Source organism: Acanthaster planci, linkage group LG16 (genome assembly GCF_054643075.1).
Source record: "Acanthaster planci isolate LZ-2023a linkage group LG16, COTS_SCS, whole genome shotgun sequence".
Taxonomy (NCBI): Eukaryota; Metazoa; Echinodermata; class Asteroidea; order Valvatida; family Acanthasteridae; genus Acanthaster; species Acanthaster planci.
Window position 1 is genome coordinate 7,545,327 of NC_141792.1, and position 24,804 is coordinate 7,570,130.

General features: G+C 40.0%; 1 protein-coding gene across 3 annotated transcripts; it reads right to left on the reverse strand.

Annotated features, from left to right (window-relative positions):
* Nucleotides 1–6,283: 6,283 nt before the first annotated feature.
* Nucleotides 6,284–24,777, reverse strand: LOC110986522 (uncharacterized). Of its 3 annotated transcripts, none has more exons than XM_087147643.1 (4): nucleotides 22,943–24,777; nucleotides 16,103–16,283; nucleotides 15,267–15,583; nucleotides 6,284–9,157 (listed from the first exon to the last, which is right to left on the reverse strand). In XM_087147643.1, exons 3-4 carry the CDS (start codon nucleotides 15,537–15,539, stop codon nucleotides 8,585–8,587), a joined length of 846 nt encoding a protein of 281 aa, XP_087003769.1. In that variant the 5' UTR covers nucleotides 15,540–15,583; nucleotides 16,103–16,283; nucleotides 22,943–24,777; the 3' UTR covers nucleotides 6,284–8,584. The 3 variants fall into 3 exon arrangements, with proteins under 3 accessions (XP_087003769.1, XP_087003768.1, XP_022104137.2); XM_087147642.1 differs by adding an exon at nucleotides 21,298–21,539 and having other exon boundaries at nucleotides 15,267–16,283; XM_022248445.2 differs by having other exon boundaries at nucleotides 15,267–16,283.
* Between the last annotated feature and the right edge of the window lie 27 nt (nucleotides 24,778–24,804).

A 24,804-nucleotide genomic window follows, 5' to 3' on the forward strand; every position in this document is an offset into this window, starting at 1 on the left:
TCTGATCAGGCAACGGGCCTGTACAACTTAAATTTATGCTCTAGAAATTCTTTGGGGTCGGCTGTTCCATGTCAAGACATAATGTAATACACCGACTGGGCGATAAGATACTACATGTAAATAATTTCTTTTATGAATGCTTTATTTTTGTTTTTCTATTTACATTTTTTTCAAAAGAAAACAGTGGTCGCAGGTAATTATTTATTTTTGTTGAAATAAATTTAAGTTGCATATTATTTTCCATTGGTATATTTATTTTTAAATAATTTGTTTGAGAAATTTTTTCAGTTTGAACCTCCCCAAAGAAACTTGACAAAAAGAATGCCTTTTTCGCAAACTGCGAAAAAGCCACACAAAAAAACTTTACAAAAAATAAATAAATAAATAATTAAAGAAAAAAACGGTAAGAAGAACAATAGCTGTTTCGGCCGGAGACCGAAACAGCTAAAGATGGCCAACTTACCTGAGGGGAGACTCCAGCCGGCGCCACCCTTTGCATACTGTGGAGTAGACTACTTCGGTCCATGGCTGGTCAAGGAAGGACTGAAAAAGGTTAAGCGTTACAGGGTTCTATTTACTTATTTGGCCTCTCGGGCCGTCCACATTGAGGTTGCCAACTCGCTGACTACAGACGCCTTCATAAATGCCTTACGCCGATTTACGGCCACACCTGGTTCGATACGGATGCTTAGGTCAGACCACGGAACTAATCTCGTTGGTGCAAGGTCAGAACTGAAGCGAGCCTTAGATGAAATGGACTAGGGTGCAGGTTGCGGCACTTTCTCTTTGAAACAGGGTGCGACTATCCAGAAATTGAAATGAATACTCCGACAACTAGTCACACTGAAGGTGCCAAGGAGCGGCTTATTCGGTCTGATCTTGAAGTTGGAGATGTTGTCCTGACTGTTGACAACGACCTACCCCGCAACCAGTAGAGACTTGGGTGAGTTTTGGAAGCGATCCCTGGCACTGATGGCAATGTCAGAAGTGTTAAGCTCATGGTTGTTGAGAAATCTTTGGATGCCATGGGTAGACGAACCTAGCCTACTGCAATTCTGGAACGCCCCATCCAGAAATTGGTCTTGCTTCCTAAGAGTCAGGAGCACCGGGAAGTCCCCATCGAGGAGCCTTAATTTCAACTCAGAACTCTTCGTTTATGAGTTGTGTCATAAGCAGTACTAGTGTTTGAATTGTTGAACTTAGGAGTTAAAGAGTTCATCAACCAGTTATATAGTACTTTGCATTAAGTCGACAAGTAGCTTATATCTTTTGAGCTTATGTCACTGTTGAGGTGTATATGCAAAGATGGATATACCATGTCAGTGTTTGTTTATAGTGAGGCGTTGCATTGGAAAATTTGAAGTCACTAATTTTGGGGAGCCATGTAGCTGCAGCCCTAGAAAACCTGTAGTTCGCCCTCTGTTGATCAACGAGAATTTTGCCTTTCTGAAAACAAATTGTTTCAGGAGCCATTTTTATTGCCTGTTATATGTTACGCTCCAGAACACCAGAAAAGAACCACCTCTTTCCTGATTGCGTCAAGGCCTAAATCCAAGAGGAAGCAAGGGGGTATTGTTTATCAATAATTTACAGCTACAAGTGACAAGGGTACAAATACAAGGGTACAATACCTACAATATTTTTATCCAGCTCCCAGACTAACTTAGCTACAATTAATTAACCAACACAGAGCCTGAGTACGTGGAGAGGACAATAAGCTGAAACAAAATGACTGTTAAGAGCCCTAAACCCTGCTTACATGTAAACAATGTGCCATCTTTGAAAACAGAAATGATATTATCATGTCTGCTCAAAGATGGCACACTCATGTCACTAAAGAAGAGGCATGACACACATAAAGACGGATGAACACCATACCCTGCAAGGCAAGCTACCAGTGATGTATCGCAACGCTTACAAGGCGACACAAAATAACTCTGTAAAAAGCTAGTAACCTCTCAATAATCACCTCTGGGATTATTGATATTTGAGGCATGGAAAGTGACAAACGAGTGGTCAAAAAAAGCTTTCAAACAAATACAAGAATCATTCATGAATTTCGTTTTACATTGACCAAGTTCTTTTGAGTAATCCTTTTCAAACAATGTGGTTGTAAATAAGCAACTCGCCATACACACTGCATGTGAAAAAAGAACCAATTATATATGGGTAATGCATAGTTTGAAGGAAAGTTACATAATTCCTGATTTGTCAGGTTCCTTTTTTCGTGCTTTGTTCAAGAAATACAACGCAAGGTTCATTTTGAAATCTAAATAGTTTCCTAAGTTTACAAAAGTAATTATACCCCATCTGCAAAACATCTTTCACTTAAAAAAGTGAACCAACATATACCAATGGGTTTTCCTTGAGAGTTCATATTTCGTGTAGGTCTATGTTTATGGCTATTGATAGACGGTGCGGCTGCCACTTATAGAAACAGGCCGATAAATTCTGTGAAATTATCACTTCATGCAGGCTTATTCAATTACTTACACATAGCCGCAAATTATAACTTATAAACGACTGCGTTTTATTGGGAAAGGAAAAATCGAACCAAGATCCCGTTGCATACATTCAAGTTTCATTAAGTCCCCATTAAATATGCGCCGACACGGCTCTTGGAACTTCTCTAAAATTACGTGTGTCTAACAATATCAAGAGTTCAGGGTTCAGAATTAGACAATAGCGCAAACATGCTTTCAGGTGCAAACATTACTCATGCTGATAGTTCCGTCGTGAAGTTTTAACGAGAAATACGAAATGAAAAAAGGGCTCAAAGTCCATAAGGTTGTGAAGAAGGGGTGGGGGTATGGTTTCCACAAGTCCTTGCATCACGCTATTGAAATATCAAATCCCTAGCTATGTACATATTTTCAATTTGCTGCTTGCTTCAATGATGCGCTGACACGGCTCATGGAACTTCTCTGAAAATATCTACGTATAGCAATATCAAGAGTTCAAGGTTCACAAGTAGACAATAACGCAAACATGCTTTCAGGTAACAAAAAACAAACATTTCTTAAGCTGATATTTCCTTCGTGAAGTTTTGACAAGAAATACAAAATGAAAAAAAGAGGCTTAAACTCCATGAAGGTGTGAAGAGGGGCTGGGGGTATGGTTTCCACAAGTCCTTGCATCTCGCTATCGGGATATCATTAAAATCCCTATGTACCTATTTTCAATTTGCTGCTTGCTTCTATGGTGTAGTCGAATTATTCCACCAGACGCGCAAACCTCAACATTTATGACACCTCAACACTCCCCCCGACCCCTCAACATGATACCTGACCCCGACCCCTGCTTTGCAAGAAATTGCATTGATTTCCATTGTATTGATGACAGAGGGGATAACCATTGAATACACTCGAAAAACGAATATGGTGTTTAAATGCATTACAATTTAGTAGTTACACTTAATGAACGCGCTGTGGTGTCAATAACCCAAAGCGTCTGTAGTAGTAATACTTAAACAAAGACATGTTGATATGTTAATAAATTGAGACAAATAAAAAACATTTTGCTGTAAACAACAAGACACAAAAACAAGTTAATCGACTGCGAATACTTCCTGATCACCCAAATACTTTTATTTCCAAAAGGTTATTAATTTCATACTATAAATATTTACAATGTTTGTCAAAATTTGGTATCGCCAAAACATTCCACAGAGAGAAACAACAAAGTTTCAGGAGATACAGGTAATGCCAATACTAAAGGCAAGGATCTCATTCTTTTAGACCAAAGCAGTTTCTGCGGACGGTGTTAATGTATACGGCCAACTATTAATGCAGGTGGTGTTGTGTTTTATTCAATGCTTTTGAACCCATTCACAAGACGAGAGTACAGGGTGGGGGGATGTAAATATCTTTCCTGATCAATATCGACATTTATCGACTGATTTATATTCTGAATCTGATGATAATTTTTCCTTGCAGGCAAAGTTTCTGGCAACTTGCCCTGTTTTCCTTGAGAGTTCAAGTTTCCTGTAGGGTTATGCTTATTCACAGACGGTGCGGCCGCCGCGTGAAGAAACAGGCCGATAAATTCTGTGAAATTATCACTTCATGCAACCTACAATTATTTATACATAACCACCATTTATCACTTATAAATGACTGCATTTTATTGAAGAAGGAAAGATCGAACCCCGATCCCGTTGCATACATTCAATTTTCATTATGTCGCCATTAAATATGCGCTGACACGGCTCTTGGAACTTCTCTAAATGTGTGTAACAATATCAAGAGTTCAGGGTTCAGAATTAGCCAATAGCGCAAACATGCTTTCAGGTGCAAACATTACTCATTCTGATAGTTCCGTTGTGAAGTTTTAACGAGAAATACGAAATGAAAAAAGGGGCTTCAAGTCCATGAAGGTGTTAAAAGGGGGTGGGGGTATGGTTTCCACAGGTCCTTGCATCCCGCAATTGAAATATCAAATCCCTATGTACATATTTTCAATTTGCTGCTTGCTTCAATGATGCGCTGACACGGCTCATGGAACTTCTCTAAAAATATCTGTGTATAACAGATCAAGAGTTCAAGGTTCAGAAGCAGACAATAGCGCAAACATGCTTTCAGATGCAAACATTACTCAGGTTGATAGTTCCGTCGTGAAGTTTTAACGAGAAATACGAAATGAAAAAAGGGGCTTCAAGTCCATGAAGGTGTTAAAAGGGGGTAGGGGTATGGTTTCCACAGGTCCTTGCATCCCGCAATTGAAATATCAAACCCCTATGTACATATTTTCAATTTGCTGCTTGCTTCAATGATGCGCTGACACGGCTCATGGAACTTCTCTAAAAATATCTACGTATAACAATATCAAGAGTTCAAGGTTCACAAGTAGACAATAACGCAAACATGCTTCCAGGTAACAAAAAACAAACATTTCTTACGCTGATATTTCCTTCGTGAACTTTTGACGATAAATACGAAAGGAAAACAGAGGCTTAAACTCCATGAAGGTGTGAAGAGGGGCTGGGGGTATGGTTTCCACAAGTCCTTGCATCTCGCTATCGGGATATCATTAAAATCCCTATGTAACTATTTTTAATTTGCTGCTTGCTTCTATGGTGTAGTCGAATTATTCCACCAGACGCGCAAACCTCAACATTTATGACACCTCAACACTCCCCCCGACCCCTCAACATGATACCTGACCCCGACCCCTGCTTTGCAAGAAATTGCATTGATTTCCATTGTATTGATGACAGAGGGGATAACCATTGAATACACTCGAAAAACGAATATGGTGTTTAAATGCATTACAATTTAGTAGTTACACTTAATGAACGCGCTGTGGTGTCAATAACCCAAAGCGTCTGTAGTAGTAATACTTCAACAAAGACATGTTGATATGTTAATAAATTGAGACAAATAAAAAACATTCTGTTGTAAACAAGAAGACACAAAAACAAGTTAATCGGCTGCGAATACTTCCTGATCACCCAAATACTTTTATTTCCAAAAGGTATTTAATTTCATACTGTAACATATTTGCAATTAGTCTAATGGGTGAACCGATAACAGCAAAGATCGTGATGTAAGGATTAGTCGACGTGACACACCTGGCAGCTTACTTCTTGACGGGATAAATTTATTTGTCTTTTTTTATTGGAAGAAAAAATTAAGCCTCACTTGACAAGATTCTTTTGGTTTTCTCTTTTTAGAAGCGTTTATGATATCCCAGTTTAAAGGTAAAAAGATGTGTGCTCATCGAAAACTTCTTTACTTGCATCATGCTTTATTCAGAATTAAGTAAACCAACCTTTAAGGAAAATATAAGACAAAAAGGTGCCATTCTACGCAAAAGTTAGATGTTCCTTCGATGGAGCATAGGCAACTGAAAGTGGGTCATTTTTGTCAGTATTTGGTAAATTGTCAAAACATTCTCCGTAGAGAGACACCAAAGTTCGATGAGATACACGTAATGGCAACACTAAAGTGACAGATATTCTTTCTGACCCAAGCAGTTTCTGTGCGTAATGTTAAATACATGTATACGGCCAACTATTAATGCAGGTGGTGTTGTGTTTTATTCAATGCTTTTGAACCCAATCACAAGACGAGAGTACAGGGTTGGGGGATGTAAATATCTTTCCTGATCAATGTCGACATTTATCGATTGATTTAGTTTCTGAATCTACTGATAATTTTTCCTTGCAGCAAAGTTTCTGGCAAACTGTTTTCTTTGAAAGTTCATGTTTCGTGTAGGCCTATGTTTATGGCTATATACACAGACGGTGCGGCCGCCGCATTCAGACACAAGCCGACAAATCATGTGAAATTATCACTTCATGCAACCTTTTCCTTTATTTATTCAATTATTCATTTTAAATTGTGTAATGCTTTTATACGGCTCTTGGAACTTCTCGGAAAATATCTATTTATAGTGACAAAAGAGTTCAGAGTTCAGAAGTAGATAATAGCACCAACGCACTTCTAGGTACGAAACGAAGAAATATTTCCGAAGCTGGTATTTTCCTGGTTAATCTTTGAAATCTTACATGAAAAAAAGGCTGAAACTCCGTGAATGTGCCGAGACAGGGGATGTATTGTTCCCAGAAGTTCTGCGTGTTGTGCTATCAAGATCCCTTCAGTGTCCAATTTCCATCCTATCTGAGTTGCTCATGATCTGTCTCTTCCATTCTACCCGAACACTCCTATGATACTTGACTATAATGTCCCGGTTAGCAAAAACAAATACCACTGGAAATAAGACACAAAATCAAATTATAACATGAACGGCAATACCTGGATATTAATTCATTAATTGAATCAGACAAAAGTTCAACATTGTCAGTTGCCAGAATTACATCAAAGCTATTTAAAGCGAATGCATGCCACCTAATAAACTCACCGCAAACGATGAAGTCCTTGCGTAGCGCTATCTACACCCATATTCAAATTTCTTTGTGCTTTGGTGGCGCAGTCTAACTGTACCACCAGACGCCCCCTTCTCAACAATAACTATACCTGACCCATTATTCCTGGGTTGGAAAAATACGTCGATTTACCAGCGAAAGAAACAGAAAACAGTCCCTCTTTAAAATCAGACAAACACTCCAATAAGCAATGAGACTTTTGGGAGGAGGCGTTCCCAAGGTCAAACCTACACGGTTACGGGGACGGGCTATTCCGTTGAGTCCATTGCATTTTTCAGGTTTGCAGAGCCCTGTGTCCGTCCTGAAGGTATTTTAATGCTTCAGAGGTTGTCCCATAGCCTTTACAGATCTTACAAACCACCAAAACCCACCAAAAATACATCACAGTACCGCAGGGGGCCGTTTTCCCAGGCTATCCGGATTTGAAGGGGGGGGCACGCCACGCGCCAGCCAAGCCATACCACCACACCCCCCAACAAAAATAACACAGACAGCCGACACAGGCCTCTGACAAGTTCCAGACAGCTGTCACTGATAAAGAACATTCCACTGCCTGCCCGAGGCACCATTTTGTAAACAGCCCATTAGGTTGTGCACAAGGGACCAATTTGTACACAGTCCCATTGGAATTGCCTGGAGGCTGGCTTAAGGACGTCTGGGTTTTTTGCATTTATTCTGGCTAGGGGAGGCCCTGGCTGTAAAATGACTAAACCGGGCTTTTCAGCATGTTCAGGGGTAGGATATGATAAGTAGTCGTGGAATTTTGACTTAAACAAATAATTATATGTTAATTAGCTCCAATGGACTCGCCAGGAGAGGCCACCCTTTCTACCCAGGGTTAATAATTACAGATTGTGGTAGCGATTACTTAGTTGAAGTAAACGTATCGTTATTTGAGATAAACGTAAAAATTTGAGATCCACCGAAAAACAATTTACAGATATAAAAATAGTTTCTCTGTCCTCCTCAAAGTTGTTTCTTTTTTTAAGTTTTAAAAAATATACAGAGAGAGCATCTGTACGTTTTTACAAGAGAAGACTACACTTCATACCCAATAGTAGCTTCTTCTAGTCGAGTTTCCTCAGCAAGATACTTGAAAATATATCGCCTTCCGGCCGGACCAGTACCGTGTATACGTACTCAATGTACGTGTACTGTGCATTTCTGTGCAGTACATGGAAGTCCAACCGTATCACACACCATGCACAATGTTCGAGTGTGTATACGGATGAAATAAGAGAGTTCACATGTTAGTGGCTCGTGGCGGTTCTGGAAAAGTAGATCCGGCAGAAGGTCGGACCGGCCACCCACAGTGTGTTGTTGGATGGCGTAATTGATAGTAGATAAGGACGCCTATATCGATGAAGTGTGAAGAATGCTTGTGCCAGACTTGTGTGTAACTCTGCTAAATACTGCCATACTTAAATGTGCTAAATACTGCCATACTGAAAAAGAAAGAAAGAAGCCAGCCAGCCAGCCAGCCCGCCCGGTAAATTTTCAGTTTCAATCAGCGACCATCACATATAAAGTTGAGAAATTCTTATTCAATGACTAGAAGAAAAACCAAACTAAATTCAAAACTACAAACATAATGAAACAATTAGTCACTTGTAACAGTCCCTGCTGCAAGTTCTAAAGATTCTCCCAAATAATTGTCGGTATGAGAACTGCACAGTTCCTCAGCTCCAACGTTCATTATCAATTATGAAATATTTTGGGACAAGTTACATTCAAGAGCGCAGCTGCTTTCTCAACAGCAGATACTCGACGCAAATCGAGATCAAACCATCCCAAGTTGTAATACCTGCCAACATTCTTGTAATGCGCCTCAATCCGTCGGCTGCAGTCCTTGCGCCCATCACCCTTAGGCGAGCACCAGGTGGCGAGGTGGTTGAAAGAGACACCTCTTTCGGCCAGAAATTCGAACAGCTGAAAGTTTGTGACATTTTCAAACATTTTACAAGCAGTGGGTACCGTGCCAACGTGCCCCTTAGCGATACAATATCCTTGCAGCATCGGATTGGGAGCCTTAACGAAGTGCTTTCCTGCATGCACCGTGACTCGAACATCTGGAACAGTCTCATTGGGTTTGATTTCGAAACCGGGTGCAAGGTGCTGGGTGTTGTAGGCTTCCAGGTTGTTGTTGACGTCCAGGTGCCAATCATAGCGATCGTGCTCAAAGTAGTAAGCGTAGTTCAACAAAATGTTGACGGGACTGATCCTAGCCCTCTTTACCTTCAGTTTCCTAAAGGCGTCCTCAAAGTTGGATACCTGCAAAAGAAATTCGTGTGATTGAACTTTGGCGATATTTTTGGGCTGTTTCGGTAAGTCAACCAAAACAGCCTAAGATTTTTCCAAAGATTTTTTTCTTTTTCGCTGCTTCGGCGTTACTGCCGAAGCATCTCTTGCTTTTCTTTCTGTGGTTCGCGGTGGTGAAGTGTAAGACCCTTTTCAAGAGACAGGAACATAAACCCCTCAAAATGCCTTTCTTTTTCTACAGTTCTAACAATAAACAGTGTTACAGACTATCTACAGCGGTTATTTGAGAAAATATTGGGATGGAAAGGGCGAAAATTGCGTGATTGCGCAATACCCATTTATGCACGTCAATACGCCCGGTGGGTCAATAGTGTTAGGGAGATGTTTACTAAGTCAAAACGTGCCCCGCGTCAGAAGACCAGATTTTGTCGGCTTTAAAAAACTTTTCCAAAGCACACAAGTTGGTTTTAATAGGATTAAGAGAGACATGCTTTAGGTCAGGAAACCAGATAGAAAATTTGAAATATGTCACGGAATGGTGACGTCATAATTAAGAAGAAATACAATCTTTAAAAATAAATGGTTTTCCTATGTTTTTCATTTCAGTAATCCTTCCGCCATAGAACATTATTAAACCACCACCCACGGATGGTCCTAGAAGCTATTTGTCATGATGACGTCATCACTTGTCACGTGACAAACCCACAAAGTTGAATTTTTCTGGCTTGTATCCTAACACCATTTGTCCGAGTGTTTTGAAATTTTGCACAAAACCAAATCCTAATTGTTTTATGTGAAAATTTGGATTACGTCATGATGACGAAGATTTTCATTTTTGTCATTTTGACATTCTTTTCGACATATCTCCTGAGCAAAACAAGTTTTTTTCAAAATTCTTTTGCTAGACCTCAAGCATGTCTGTTAGATATCTATTTGTTGGCAAATCTTCCGACGTCATGATGACGTCTCTATAATGTACGATTTTTAATTCTACACATTATACAATGTCTGATCGTTGTGAAATTCACTCAGTACGTTAACAGTCAATCCCTGACTGCATTTATGAAGTGACGTCATCATGACCTAATTCGTTGATTGTTTCTTAGTTTTCAACGATTTGTTTGTATACGAAGTTGCATGCCTACTACTACCATCTTCCTGTCATAATTTCTGGAACTTAATCAATTCCAATTACTTCCACATTCTGCAGAAAAACAGTACATTTCAATTCACCAGTTCCAGATATATTTGCAGATTAGCACGATTTGTATTTAAGAGCGAAGTATGAAGTAGTCGCACTGTTTACTAGTGAGATCGTCTGATATAGTTGGTGTATATAGTGACCTTTGCCCTCAATTTGGTGCATACTACACATGTTCACACACTTGCGGCCGCTACCGGGGCAAATCAGATGATCATGCCACGTGACATTAAAGGTGTACTTTTTATAACTATATGTCTCCTGAAGTCTGTGTCCAATTGGGCTCAAACCTTGCAGTCTCTTGTAAGGGAAGTGATTGAAATGAATACTGACTTCATGTCACGAGACATTAAAGGTTCACTCTTTAAAGCCTACGTCCTCAATTACACATCCCATCGAGTTGAAACTTTGCAGATAACAAGAAAAAGAAATTTTCTCGTGGTAAATTTCCCTGATGTGCTGATGACGTCATCAGATGAGGATTCAAATTACAGTTTACTTAAAGCATGCTTTTTCCTTAATTGCATGCCTGATAGGGTTGAAACTTTGGACCCAACTGGTTTCGATGAAATAATAAAGCCATCACGTTTGTGCGGTAGATTCTTTGTTCACATTAACAAAGGAATGCAAAAAGGTCCTGTGTTCTCACAGATAAGCTCTCGTTTCGGCTTTTCTGCAAGTTGCGGAAAAAGCATTCTGTTGTTTGTTCTGTTTTTGGCTTTGTCGCACTTTGCAAAAAAGGCATTTTTTGTTTTGTTGTCTTTTTTCACCTGCTTTGGTGTACTGCCGAAGCAGTTACTGCTTTCGTGAAATTTATTTCTTCTTCTTCTTCTTCTTCTGATGATGATTCTGATGGTTCTGATTTTGATTGTGATTCTGACCCTAAACCCTTTTGTTCATTCAATTGTAACCAAATGTACAGCCAACAAAGACCCTGATGCAGAGATACGTCCAAATTTATGATGTCAGGATGACGTCATAAAGTCATTAATTATTGATTTTTCAATATCTATTTCAGCCCATTGACTTTGTACATGTTTTCGAGGCACTATTTTCGTACCTTAGTAATCGTTGACAGTCGCCAAACTTACAGCAAGCACTAACTATAAAACGAAAATAATTCTGAAATATTTACGTCATGATGACGTCATCACGTGATTTATTATTGAATTGTGAATATTTAAATATTCCGATAAATATATACAAATCCATATAAAATCAACCGTGGCCTCCCGCAACATTCTGTTCGCAGCAAGTGCCAAGATAAAATGTGGTCTTGAATTTGTCAAATAACGTGACCCTTCCTTCCGGTTGAAACCGGAAGTAGGCTTATTTAAAAAGTGGTAAAAAAGTTTTTTCAACAGAATTAGTCTGTCGGTGTTAGTGCTGGGTTGAAACCCTGCTTATATCTTGGAGAGGAAGTGCTTTAGGCAAATATTTGAGCTCATGTAGTGATGACGTCATTAACAATCTTTTCTTCATAACGGACATTATCGACATTATCGAAATGTCAAATGTTATTAATTTTGCCTGGATTCTACTTTTTTGGGGGCGTGACACCTGATGATCTGCGTGGGGACGTATTAAGTCCTGAACCCCAAGTAGGACGGTTATGATGAAGTCAATGACAACACCAGGCCCTTAACTTGCAGATCCCACGTGGCGTCGTTTGCCGATGAAAATGTCAGCGTAGTTTCGAAGTGTTTATCAAGTGAAAAAAAAATGTTCAAGATAGTGCAACATATGCCATCTATAGTGGCCCTGCAATCTTTCTCCTTATATTTTGTACACAGAAAATCATTTGTGAAATGTGCAATCAATTACCATTATGTCAGATATTATCAAAGAATTTTGTTTTTTTTTAGAGAGACAATGCATATTTATGTAGACCGATGTGAACGGAGAATACACTCTTTAAGGCTCCTGAAGTACATGTCCGATTGGGTTCAAATCTTGCAGATATCTTGAATAGAGAGTGCTTTAGAAGAAAGTTGGCCTTATGTGATGATTGCGACACGAGGAGACAAGTCACACGACCTTAAAGTTGAACTCTTGAAGGCCCTATATCTTCTGATGTACAGGACCAATCGGGTTCAAATCTTGCAGATAACTTGAAAAGGGGGTGCTTTAGTGGAATATTGACCTCGTGTGATGATGACGTCATCAGGAGACAGGTCACGTGACATTAAAGGTGTTTTTAAAGCCCTCCTGAAGTACTTGGCCGATTGGGTTCAAACCTTGCATCGATCTTCAAAAGGAGCTCTTCGGACGAATAATGAAGTGATGTGACGATGACGTCATCAGAAGACAAGTCACGTGACATTAAAGGTAAAGGGTGCAAACTTTTATTCTTTGTATCTCCTAATGGCCAAAAGGCTGAAATTGAAATGAGGTAGTATCTCAAATGAAGGAATGCCCTTTTCTTAAGAAAAAAAGAAAATGCGAAAAAGCCCTTTGCTTTCTCCTTGAGATAGACAAAACCTTTAGTTTTCTTTTCCTTTTTTTAGACTTTTCCCCATAGAGTTTGTACACGTTTTTTTCCTCTAGTCGACTTTGGTAGTTTTATAATCTTATTGATTTCAAACGTGGCAGATCTTCAGATAATCATCCAAAGATGGTCCTAGAAGAAATTCAGAATGATGACGTCATCACATGATTTATTATTGAATTTGGGATATTTAATTTTCCCATACGTTTTGTACACATTTTTCGAGAGCCAGACTTTCATAGCGTTTTCGTCCTGTCTTGATGGATGTTAGGTCAAGGTTCTTAGCCTAACAATTAGAGAGTGTTTATGTAATAAATTTCCGCGATGACTTCATCACGTGATTTATAACTGATTTTTTAATGTTTAATTTTTCTCCATAGGTTTTGTACACGTTTTCTGAAGTCAAAGGCTGGTGCATTCATACATCTGAGTGACTTTGTGTTATGTCAAAAAATTATGTCACGATGGCGTCATCAGGAGTCACGTGACAGGAGATTAAAGTTGCAGTTGCCCTTAGGTTTTGTACACGTTTTTAAACTGCGCAATATTATCGATCTCAATGAGAGTAGTCCTGAACTTCGGCTGAAGATTACTATAAGAACGAAAGAAAAATCGTATTTTTCCGTCTTCGTTCGATTACAAATATACCCAAGAGTCCAAATATCAAATAGTATTTCGGAATTTTTTTCAAGATAACAATATAAACGCAAATAACGTGACATGACTATAAAATTGCAGTTTTTCTCCATCGATTTTGTGCACGTTTTTCTGAAGTCGAAGACTGGTACACTCATACATCTTAGTATTTTTGCATTGGGAGCATAGGTAGTCCATCAACTCGTGGGCTGTCAAAATAAATCGTCATGATGACGTCATCAGGAGTCACGTGACATGAGATTAAAGTTGCAGTTTGATTGATAGGTTTTGTACACGTTTTTTTCACATCGCACTTTAGTTGATTTCACCAGTACTTCGCCTGGGGATTGCTGTGACAATTTCAAGTGCATTTTCCCTTGCAGATAGTTTCAACGAATTGATCTGTTTTCTAAAAAGATAAAGATAAAACAGAAAATTCCGAAACAGCTCTGTGGTTGTTCACAACCACGTCCCTCTAGTTTTGGTCATTTTTATTACGGAATTTCCATAAAAAGGTATGTTATGTGATCTCATGATCACTCCTAGTGATGAAACAGCGCATTTTGTTTTCGTTAACTTAACTGTTCTGTGGTGGTCATCATGTTGTTGGCCTGTCTTAGCCAAATTCGTAAAGAAATGAAATTACAAACATTGCATGAACAATGGAAAATTACATCAAAATCGTAAGAAATATTCACGACGGCAATAGTGAATCTAATGTTAGATATTTATTCTTTCTATTTCTTGGCCACTGCGATACGTTGTAGTTTACTGCAAACAAAACACCTCAAATATTTCTACGATATTATTGGCCCCACTTGTCAGGCTAAGCTGCAGGCAGTAATCAGGAAGTTTTGAAATGTTTATTATATAATCGTTCGTCTGACCGGGAGGCGATGGTCATCAAGCACTTTGATGTGCCGGAGTTTTAACTCCTTCTGTGTCCTTCCTCGTTGGGTATATCACTTATTACCCACTGTAACATATGGTGAACCAGGATTTGGATGAGGTTAGCTAAAATCACCCCCAAATAGTTCATGGTGCTCGACCAACGCCTCCCCCAACACAAAACACACACAACGCCTACATGTGGACTTCTTTTGTGTAGAAGTTCACATTATGTACGTCACGCCTACACACACCCACACAATAAACGCCATTGTCCCCTGCATTATGTTGAGCAGAAGTCAACACTATGCAGGCCCAATGACACTCCTATACGTACACCCCCCCCCACACACACACACACTCACCCGCACCATTGCACCACATGGGACAGGGATGTACGGCTATATCCTAGCTGGTAGTTCAAGATGTATGTGTTTTGTATTTTCGTTTTTCTGAGAGTTATGCAACGGAACTCTGGGGGGTGCTCAGGCCCATTCCCTTGGGTGCAGCATTATTTGATCAGCTTCAAGAAAAAAATCTTTTCCGTGGTGAAAAGAAAAATGATTCTGCAAAGAAAATTCTAACAAAGAAAAAAAGAGAAAATTTGCAGGATTTTCATCAAAATGGCTTTGAGAAAAAGCAGATTAGATATTTTACGATCACAAATGAGTACAATTCCAAATCAGTGAGGAGACTTCATGTCCCGTGTAAGTTGTTAAGCCTTGCCAAATGTCTGACACTATTTCATTAGCATGGACAGCTGTTAATTTACAGCTTTTACGTCAATAATTTCGTCCGGTATAATAAGCTACATGGAAATGATATTTGGAAAACATGCTACAAAGAAGCTTTCCATCTTGAGGTTAAAAATTCAAGTCTAAAATAAGAAAGTTAAGTCTTTCACTTACATTCATGTGACGGAGAATGTGTTCTCTGCAATTCCTTACTGTGTCTCTCCAGATGTAAACGGGGAAATATGTCATGAAATCCGCCATCAGATTCATGCCCATTGCAAGTTTGGTCGTTTTGTCCCAGCCATGTTTACGGGGAATGTTCCAGTCAGTGAAAGTTACAACTCGCAACTGATGGTCATTGAAGATGTTTTCACTGGTGACAGGTGTTGTAAACATTCCATCCGTGTCAATCCAAGCGATGATGGATGCGTTGATGTACAGATCCATGAAGAAACTGCTCCATAGTTGGCGGCTGTATCCACGATCTCTCTCTATTTTCAAGATTGAGATATCGTTTGGGAGAGGCTCGTAAATGAAATCAAACTTGACGCCAAACGCGTGCTCTTGCTGACTCAGTCGAGCTGCCAACCGGTGATCGGCTGCCGATTCCTTGTCTAGTATCACGCTGATGTGACCCAGCTTTGGTGACCAGAACAACACGGCAGATCGTAGGAGGACACAATATAGACGGTGGATCAGTTTAGGCGCGGCCGCCATACGTAGGGTGAGCGTCAGGGTATGGCTTTTGGTGGCGAGCAGATACGAATTATTTGAGAAAAAAACCCGATGCTTTGGCAAGGCCACACTTTCAGTAAAACTATGACTACTTGAATAACCGGAAAGTATGGCTTCGTAAATTAACGTTGAAATCGTTAAGAACACAAGGAATACGTAAATGAATATCAGAGATCTTGCCATGCTCCAAATCCTGATTTAGAGGTTGACTTAGTATACTCCCAAAGGAAATTTTGTGCACATTGTCTACAACAGTTTAAATTTGATGAGCTTACGCCGTACAAGGAACTGTCATGAGCCAAGTGGCTCCGTTCAGATTTCCTGGCTCCAAATTTTTCAAGCGACAGTATTTTCAAAGCTTGGCCTCCTTCCTCTACAATCGTATGTGACGTCAACCTCGTTGCAATGGTGTTGAGCTGTGCACCCTCAGTGTCAGTATGAAAAGCTGATGAGGACCTGTGTGGTTTATAACAAAAACAAATTCACTAACAATTTCATTTATTTATATTTTTTTCTATTTTATTTATTATATAAGGTAACCTTATCAGTTATATAACTGCTTTCCACAAAAGCCCTGTTTCGGGTCACGTGGACGTCAATTGAACTGAGACATATTAAGTTAAAACAAGTGTCATGATCACAACTAATACCAAAATACAAAAAAACCCAAATCAACAACTAAAATTATAAAATTAGTTATAGATAAACACTGTATACTCATTGTTTGTCCTACAATTTGTGGAAAAATTCACAAGCTTACTCGGGTGGGACTCGAACCCACGACCTCCTGCGTACTAGTGCAGATATTTTAGTCACTTTTCAAGATGCATACTTTGCGTAGGGGACATGTGAACTTTAATTACGTGTTTTGCCCTTATCCACCCAATATATTTTTAAACACTGTATACTCAGTACTTGTGCGAGAGCTTGCGAAAAAAATCACAAATAAGAGAAAACGTAAAATCTTTCCGAAGCTGTAAATCGTCTGCTATCGATATTAAAATCCAAACACTTCTTTACTGCAAGCTGCAGTACAAGTGCCAAACAAACGTTGTCAAAGTGGAGTAGTCAACGGTCCCTCTAATTTGTCAATGACTGGGACGGAGACAAGACAAAAGGAATGATGGAAATTAATTAAGGAAAAACATCTGACGTTTTACGGGCCATTTCGATAAATGTCGCTAATTTTATTCACCACTGGGTGAATAATGCCTGTTCTGTATCTGTATTTTAACATGTGAAAAAGGTTTTGGATTTTTTGCCAACAGAGTAACAAAAGGAACTTCCTGATTTTGCCAATCACAATTGAAATAAAAACTCTCGTTATTTCGGACCACGCAATAAATTACTCTTGGTAGTAAATCGCCATCACGCATACGCAAAAAAGGGTCGAGGGTACTTTTTGGTACAAAGGAATGTAATCACAATGTTGGCATTACTCTTCAAGGAAATAATGACTTGGGTCCATGTTTTGGTCAAACAAATTTCGTGACTATTATTTACTAAAGAGTTGGTAATTGAAGCAGAGAGTTAACTGCGGTTACTGCATTGATGATAGCTATTCATTCGCAAAAGAGAAGGAAAACAGTTTTTACTTCTACAGTTATTGATCGGACAGGCTTCACCGATCAAGCGTTATGGAGACTGAAAAATGAATTCCATGCCATATTTGCATTACATTCTTGTCCTTGGAAGTCTGTTGTTAGCCGTGCAGTTTGTTCTTTGTTGAAGTAAAAAGGGAAAAGTTGCAGCGGGAAAATGCCATGAAATGAAATCCGTAAATTTGTTGTTGATTTTGCTGGTGATTTTAATGGAACAAATTTTCAACAATTCAGTGAAAATACGCAAAGACCATTATTAACAGAAATATTGCGAGACAGAAAAAGATCCGGTAATATTGCTGGAGGAACGCTTATTGGGGATATAATCAAATCTGTTTTAAAGTGCAAAAAGTCTTTAAGTGACATTTGGCAAATGTCTCTGAAGCTTCATCGTGGGATTTTGTTTAATTAAACAGGGAGTACATTTTGTTTCAATAAAAAAAGAGACAAGCAAAACTTGGCTTCACAACTGAAAGAGGTAACTGTTACATGTCAACTGTACGACACACGACGAGAGGGCATTTGCAATGACCGCCAAATTAGAAAAAGCCTGTGAACAAAATTGGCTATCTCCTTGAGCGGTTGGTGAAGATTTTTTTTTTTTGGCTAGAAGCCTTATAATAAGGAAGTGTATACAGGACCTGACTAACCAAAAAAATGGTCTGCTATTTCGCCCGGGTAGATTACTATTTCGCCTGGGTGGATTAGTTTTTCGCCCTGGCAGATTAGTTATTTCGCCCGGGCGAAATATTGATCCACCCCGGGAGTGGTGTAGAGTCGTGTGTCGGAATGAGGGATGATTTCCTTTTGGGAGTTGACTCAGATAGACCGTTCCGACATTTTTCTTCGCCATTTGTCATGCACTCTCACTCCTGCCTTTAGCAAAGGCAGAGGTATTCTTCAAATTAATCAGCTGTTTCCCGCAGATTTAGTTACCGGGAATGTCAATAGAACTGATTGAAAATTACCCTTATGAATCTATCAAACCTGTTGGCCATTAAACATGAACAAAAGTGCATCAGTTCTCTACTCTGATCGGGGTCAGAGTCTTGCCACTCCCCTGAAAAAGTTAAATACTTTTTATTTGATTATGAAAAGAACCTTTTCCTTGCATATTATTTTCTTTTCAGAGAAATGGAGAGAGTTTAACTCAGGCTAGTTTATCACAATATATCACAGACACTTTATTTGCAGAAAAGAGGTAGTTTCATAACATAAAGCTACTTATTTAGGCCTATAAGGATATAAAACACTCTAAACTGATACTACTAATATTCAAAAGGGCTGGAGTTGATGGCATATATAAATTTCTGTTAATTAAATTTCTGGACCCTCAGGATCTTTCAATACTAGTGGTAATTTTAACGTGGTAATTGGCAATTAAACGTAAATTGGTGCTTTTGTTTTTTGTTCGTTTGTAATGAACTTATTTAGTTTGTGGAGTCCCTGGGAAAATAAGCATGTTTGGGGCTATCCCGGATTAAATCAACCCACTTTGTTCAGTGTTTAGTTTTTCCTTGTACATGTATGCGTCAATTTCTTCTGAATAAAATCAGCATTATTTTGGGCGGCCGAGGCGGAACGAATCCATCACTTGGATATCAAGTCTTTGACGCACTGGAACAAGCTACGTACGTATTGTTTAGAAGTCAGCCTCTTGTTTCTCCTAAAAAGGGGGACTTACTCGTGACAGACAGAAAGTTTCAAATCGAGACTGACCTAGCATCGTAATGCACGGTTAAATGTGCGTCGCAAGGGGGCAAGAGGGCACCTGCCTTCACCAAGAAAAAAATAAAAGAATTATAATAAAATGCAAAAGATATGACAAAAATAGATTAAAGGGAATAAAAAGCACTATACCTAGCTTTAAAAATAAAAGCATTTTTTCCCGTTTTCTCCTTTGTTCTTATCCCTTTCCCCCTTTTTAGCCGTTTTCCTCGATAGTTTACACTCTATCCCCATGACCTTAATGATAGGCTCGTAGGTTAGTGCTACCCTATCGTAGATAAAAGGCAGTGGCGTATTCAGTGTCCAAGAGAGGAAGGGAACAGATTCAACCTCCAACCATTTCGTAACGATATTCAAATCATTAATTTCCTGGTAGGCCTAAGTTTTAAAATTGATGCAAACATAACTTCAGTCTTAACCCTAAAAAGTCAGAAGTATGTGGGAGCACTTACAGCCATGGGGCGGATTCCCCTCCCCCTGCAGAACTCGGCTACCCCATACGCAATTTTAATTAAACTCTGCGTGCTTGTAAAGACAGTCATAATATATCCAAATAATCAATATATCGGTACATTTTCAGTTCAACTGAAGATGTTTCTATGGTCATTTGAAGTTTGGGGCCACGCGCTTGCCAGCGTGTGCAGGCGTGGCATACATCGTGTGCATCCACACAAAAGAGGTCCACATTGTGCAGGGTATGGTGGCGTTGTGTAGACTCGCACACGTCCACACCATGTTTTCCCCTTCTGAAAGAGAATCTCAGGGGCATTTTCGGGTCAAGGTTATATGCGGCAAAATAAAAAAGAACAGTCCAGGAAACCATCATCAAAAATTCACCTCAAAGGAGCTGTCCTAGTTCCTCAAGTTTCCTTAAACACAGGAGAACAAAGAAAGGAATGACCACACTTTGTAGGTAAAACAGGTGTGGGTGTCCTAGCAATGTATGCACATGAAAAAAGTGTAGCCTTTTTGCCTGCTTCGGGGAAATGAACACTACGCGTGCACAGTAGGTCTGATTCTCACAAAATAGGTGAAACATGACTGAGTTAGTGAAAAACAGCGTGAAAATACACTGTGAGGCTAACGAGACAAATGTGGGATGAGCGAAAACCGCCTTGCCTTATTTTAGGGGCGGCTGCGGGGGACAGACCAAACAAAAATGGACTGTGGTTTGTAGGGGAAAAAATAAATTCCCCACCCCTCCCCCAACCCCACCCTGTGGCTTCCCCCCACTAGCAAACTCTGGGCACACCTCGTGAGAAACTTTGCAATTGAATTGATTTTTAATATAAAAAGTACTCAAAATCCCTATTTTTTCTTTTTTCGAAAAAGTGGGGGATGATCCATCCCCTGCAAAAAGTGAGCGATATATATAGCCCAGTCTCCCGGGATACTAATCCACCCGGGCGAAATAGCAGGCCAAGTTTTTTTCAAGTCATGTCCTATATACGCTTCCGTACATTTTGCGCTTAAACTCAGTGTAAAGTAAACCTTGAAACCAACATAAACAGCCAATGCAATAGCTAAATTTTAAGAAATAACATAAATTTTAACTTGTACATCATGCACGTCATGGCAGCCAACGAAGAAAATGTGAAATTTCTTATCAATTTGGCAGTTAGACATTTTTAAGAGCCGACGACCAACGACTTGCTTGATGTAACAGTGTACTAATGAGTGATGTGTAGGCCTACCATGCCTTACATTTAACATACCAATCGATATTAGCAATTAGCATCAGTCCCAACTATAGTAAGGACCTTAAAATGGTCGCTTCTATTAATCACATTTTTTAAAGATGATCAAAGAAATTGACTGGAGTGGGACTTGAACCTACGGCCTCTGGAATACTGTACCAGTGCTCTACCAACTAAGCTACCTAACCCTATGTTGGTGGCTCTCCCCATGTGTCAATATCTCTGGCGCTAGCCAGACGCCATTAAACCAAATACACTGAAACGCCATGTAGCCAGAGATCACACCCCAAATCCCGCTCCAGTCAATTTCTTTGTTCATCTTTATAATCATTCATAACCCTGGGGTCAACGGAGCGGGGATACAGATCGACACATATCACCAATGTGGTCATAACTTTTTCTCCAATGGGCCAACTTGTCAACGATTTTTTTTGTAATCCTCACCTCAGGCGTACACCTGTAACCTCCCACTGGCTAGACCCCAAACACTGCCGAGTTATTTCTTGAAAGATCAGCCACCCCAAGGAGCCCATATGGTCGCTATCAGAAACCAGATCTTTTTGATGACAGACATACGTTTGGGTTGTGGCTTATACTTCCACAGCTGAATAATGTAATGTAGTCAGAGGGGACCTCGGGGATGCCATAAAACAGCTGTACAGGTTCAGGCATGACCGGGAACTGACCTGGAGACAAAAATCACTGACTGGAGTAACGGTGTGATTTTGTGGGCGTGGCTGCTCCTTTGTTTGCAGACATGCGCTGACTGGTCGCAGCTGTTTGGGTTGTGACCTGGTACTAATTATACTTCCACAGCAGCATAATGAAACGTAGTTAGAGGGGACCTGGGGGATGTATTAGCTACCGTAAAACAGTCGTAAAGGTTCAGGCAAGACTGGGAACTGACCGGTGATTAGAATCTCCACGCGGAGACAACGTCCTTTGGTTTTTGGCCTTGCCGCCCCGAGAGATGAGCACCTAGTCAGTTTTCCTACATGATTTGTTAGGTGGAAAAGCTGGGTTCAGTACCAACACCAGCCAAGGGGGTCAATCCATTTTTAAAAGTGGGGCGGGGGACAAATGGCCCTGATCAGAAGAAATGCGAGTGCGAAGCCTGAAGCCCTGAGCACAAACAGCGTTAGGTCTGAAAAAATTTGTAGTATATAGATACTCTGTGATGTGATCTAAGACAATTTGTGGCTATTTTAGCCCTTTTTTTTTCAAATAAATGCTTTAGTATTGGGGTAAACATTTTCAGTTAGGTTTTGGAAAAAAGTGTGTGAGTGTGTGTGTTTGGGGGGACAATTGATACAGTATCCCCCACTTGGAATAGTGGGCACATCCCCCCCTGTCCCCACCAATTGACCTCCATGACACTAGCCCTGTAAATGGCAGGGTTGTTGATTTTTTCCTTTAAATAAAAAATCGCACTTTTTTATTCTTTAAAAATGTGAGACAAGTTGGCTCAAATGTCCATTCAAAAACAAGCAAATTAGCTGCATGTGTAATAGTTTTCTTTTATTTATTTGTTTTGTGACAAAATTAAACAAATTTTGACTTAAATTCAGAAATTTAAATCTAGTAATTTGATTAAATTCACAAACCACCATGTCTTAGCGCTGGTAAAATGCATGTACCTACCAGAGAAAACACTTCCTTCAGAGACAAGTAGGTACACATAATATACCAAGGATAAAGTGCATAGGCCTACCAGGTTTTCAACCAAACTCTAAATTTTGACAAAAATGGAGTTTACAAAAATTTGTTAATAGGGCACTTATACATGCATCAAATGGCAAATGAGAGAGAAACATGCCATTAACCAGGTACATGCATTTATTTTGCATGCTACATGTGTAGGTACAAAATGCTGGTATTTACCTTGCTTTATGTGCAAAAGCAGTCTCATTTTGTTTGTGATCCGGCCCCACAGAGCAATGACATTAATAGGCTTGATTAAAATCACTTTATTAAGAACAAGAATTTAGTGGTTTTAGCTGTAACACTATAATGACTAACGTTTCAAATCTCAATAAAATACATGTATACTTGTAGAGATGTAAAAGGTTTGTTTACACTGATACTTTACCATGTAGGAAGGACACAGAAGGAGTTTGAACTGTCCAGGCTATGACATTTGGCCAATTACCGCTTTTTGGCATGTCCGATACGTCCACAGCCGGGGCGCAGTGAATGCTTACTACTCACCACCTGTTACACACCCATAAGCCCCTTTTTTACCCTGTGATCATCGCTGCAATTTTTCGCTGGTAGTCTACATCCTTAAAATGTTGAGCACTGCAGTATACGAAGTTGAATATTGTAAAGTGGCTGAGGGCGCTAGTCACTAGGCGCGGTGCGCAGTAACAAGGTCATGTGTTGGGCGTACATCATCCTCGACGCTATGGGCTGTGTGAGCGTTCCTTCACAAGCTCCTGGTTGTGTTGAATAAAAAAATGGCGCTGATTAGCTATTTAGGATGAATATATGAACATAAAGCCAGTCGCGTGCGTATTTTAAACGCTGCGCGCTCGCGCGCCCACGTACATATTCTCTTGTACGTCACGTATTATGCGTCGCCCGTACAGACACTGACCAAAGTCCTAATTTAAGTATCCCAAATAGTAGTGTAGTAGACTCATTAAAGAGGCAAGATATTCGTGGAGAGGTTTGGGTGTTGCCATCGATTGCCAAGTGTCAAAATAACCTGTTTGGACAACAAATGAAATAAATCTCTTTTACAAAATGCACATAACGATCTTTCCATTCTAAAAATTGATTGTACATTATATTTCAATTCAAACGTGTGGGACAGTTTAAGTTAAACAAGCACATGCACACGAATGTGTATATCAATTATGTTACATGTACATGTTCTAACTATATCACCTCGTGTACAACCCTTAACGCTGACATTATGATTCACAATTTCTCTCCACAAAACAAGTAAAAAGACATGTAATCAATAACGTTTCATACCAGCCAGTGCCCAAGGGCCTACCAGAAGTTTCCCCGGTCTCTGACAGAACTCTCTTCCTCTAGGCCGGGCCCGCACAAACCCTGCAACAGACGGCAACAATGCAGCTCGGCTCGTGACAGCCTTAGGGCTCAGCAATGTGACTCCAAGAAATCCCGGGAAGCCCCTCACAATACTCCTTGTTCAGTATTACATTACGCATAATTTTTGATCATTCCCCATAATGAACACTCACAAACTAAAGACATAAAATCAAAACACACCGTTTTAGCTGTTATACTTACTGTGATTACCGAAAACCCTACAATATAATAAAGTACGTGGAAAGAGCCTCTTATTTAATTCTGCATGAACTTTTTCTCTTGACGGATGACGGATTCGTTAAGTGGCGGAAGGACCAGTAAAATGGAACAGTGCCCCCGAATGTAAACAACTTCCTTTGCCTTGGTGTGAAACAGATAATTTAGGTACATTGCGATATTTGAGATCTGGGCTTTGTTTTTGGTCTTTTCCCTACAGTAGGATATTTAAATTAGATCGGGCTAGGCATTGTGGGAGCAAACATAGTTTGGCAAGATCGTTGGGAACCATGGGTACCAGGTTGGGCGCATAGCTGTGTGTTAAGCAAGCGCGGCGCGTAGGCTCCGCCTTGGTTGTCGGGCGATTGGTTAAAGTCACTGCCTAGTCAGATATGTAGCGCGCGCAAGCGTAGTTGCAGCAGCGGTCAGCTCGCCCCTGACGGGCGCGAAGGCAAGATTTAGTCGTCCTGCGTCAATCCTTCTGTTTGACTGTGCCCAAGTCCCGAGTGGCGCGTGTGCCATCGCGTTGAGGGGCTCGGTGGGTTGAGTGGCTAATTGGTGGTGCGGTAAATATAGTTCCTGATAGGAGCTTCTGGTCGACGTAAGGGCGGATTGCTCTCTCAGTTTTTCCATCAAATAATAATTCTTCACATCCTTTCTTTAAAACAGAAAGTG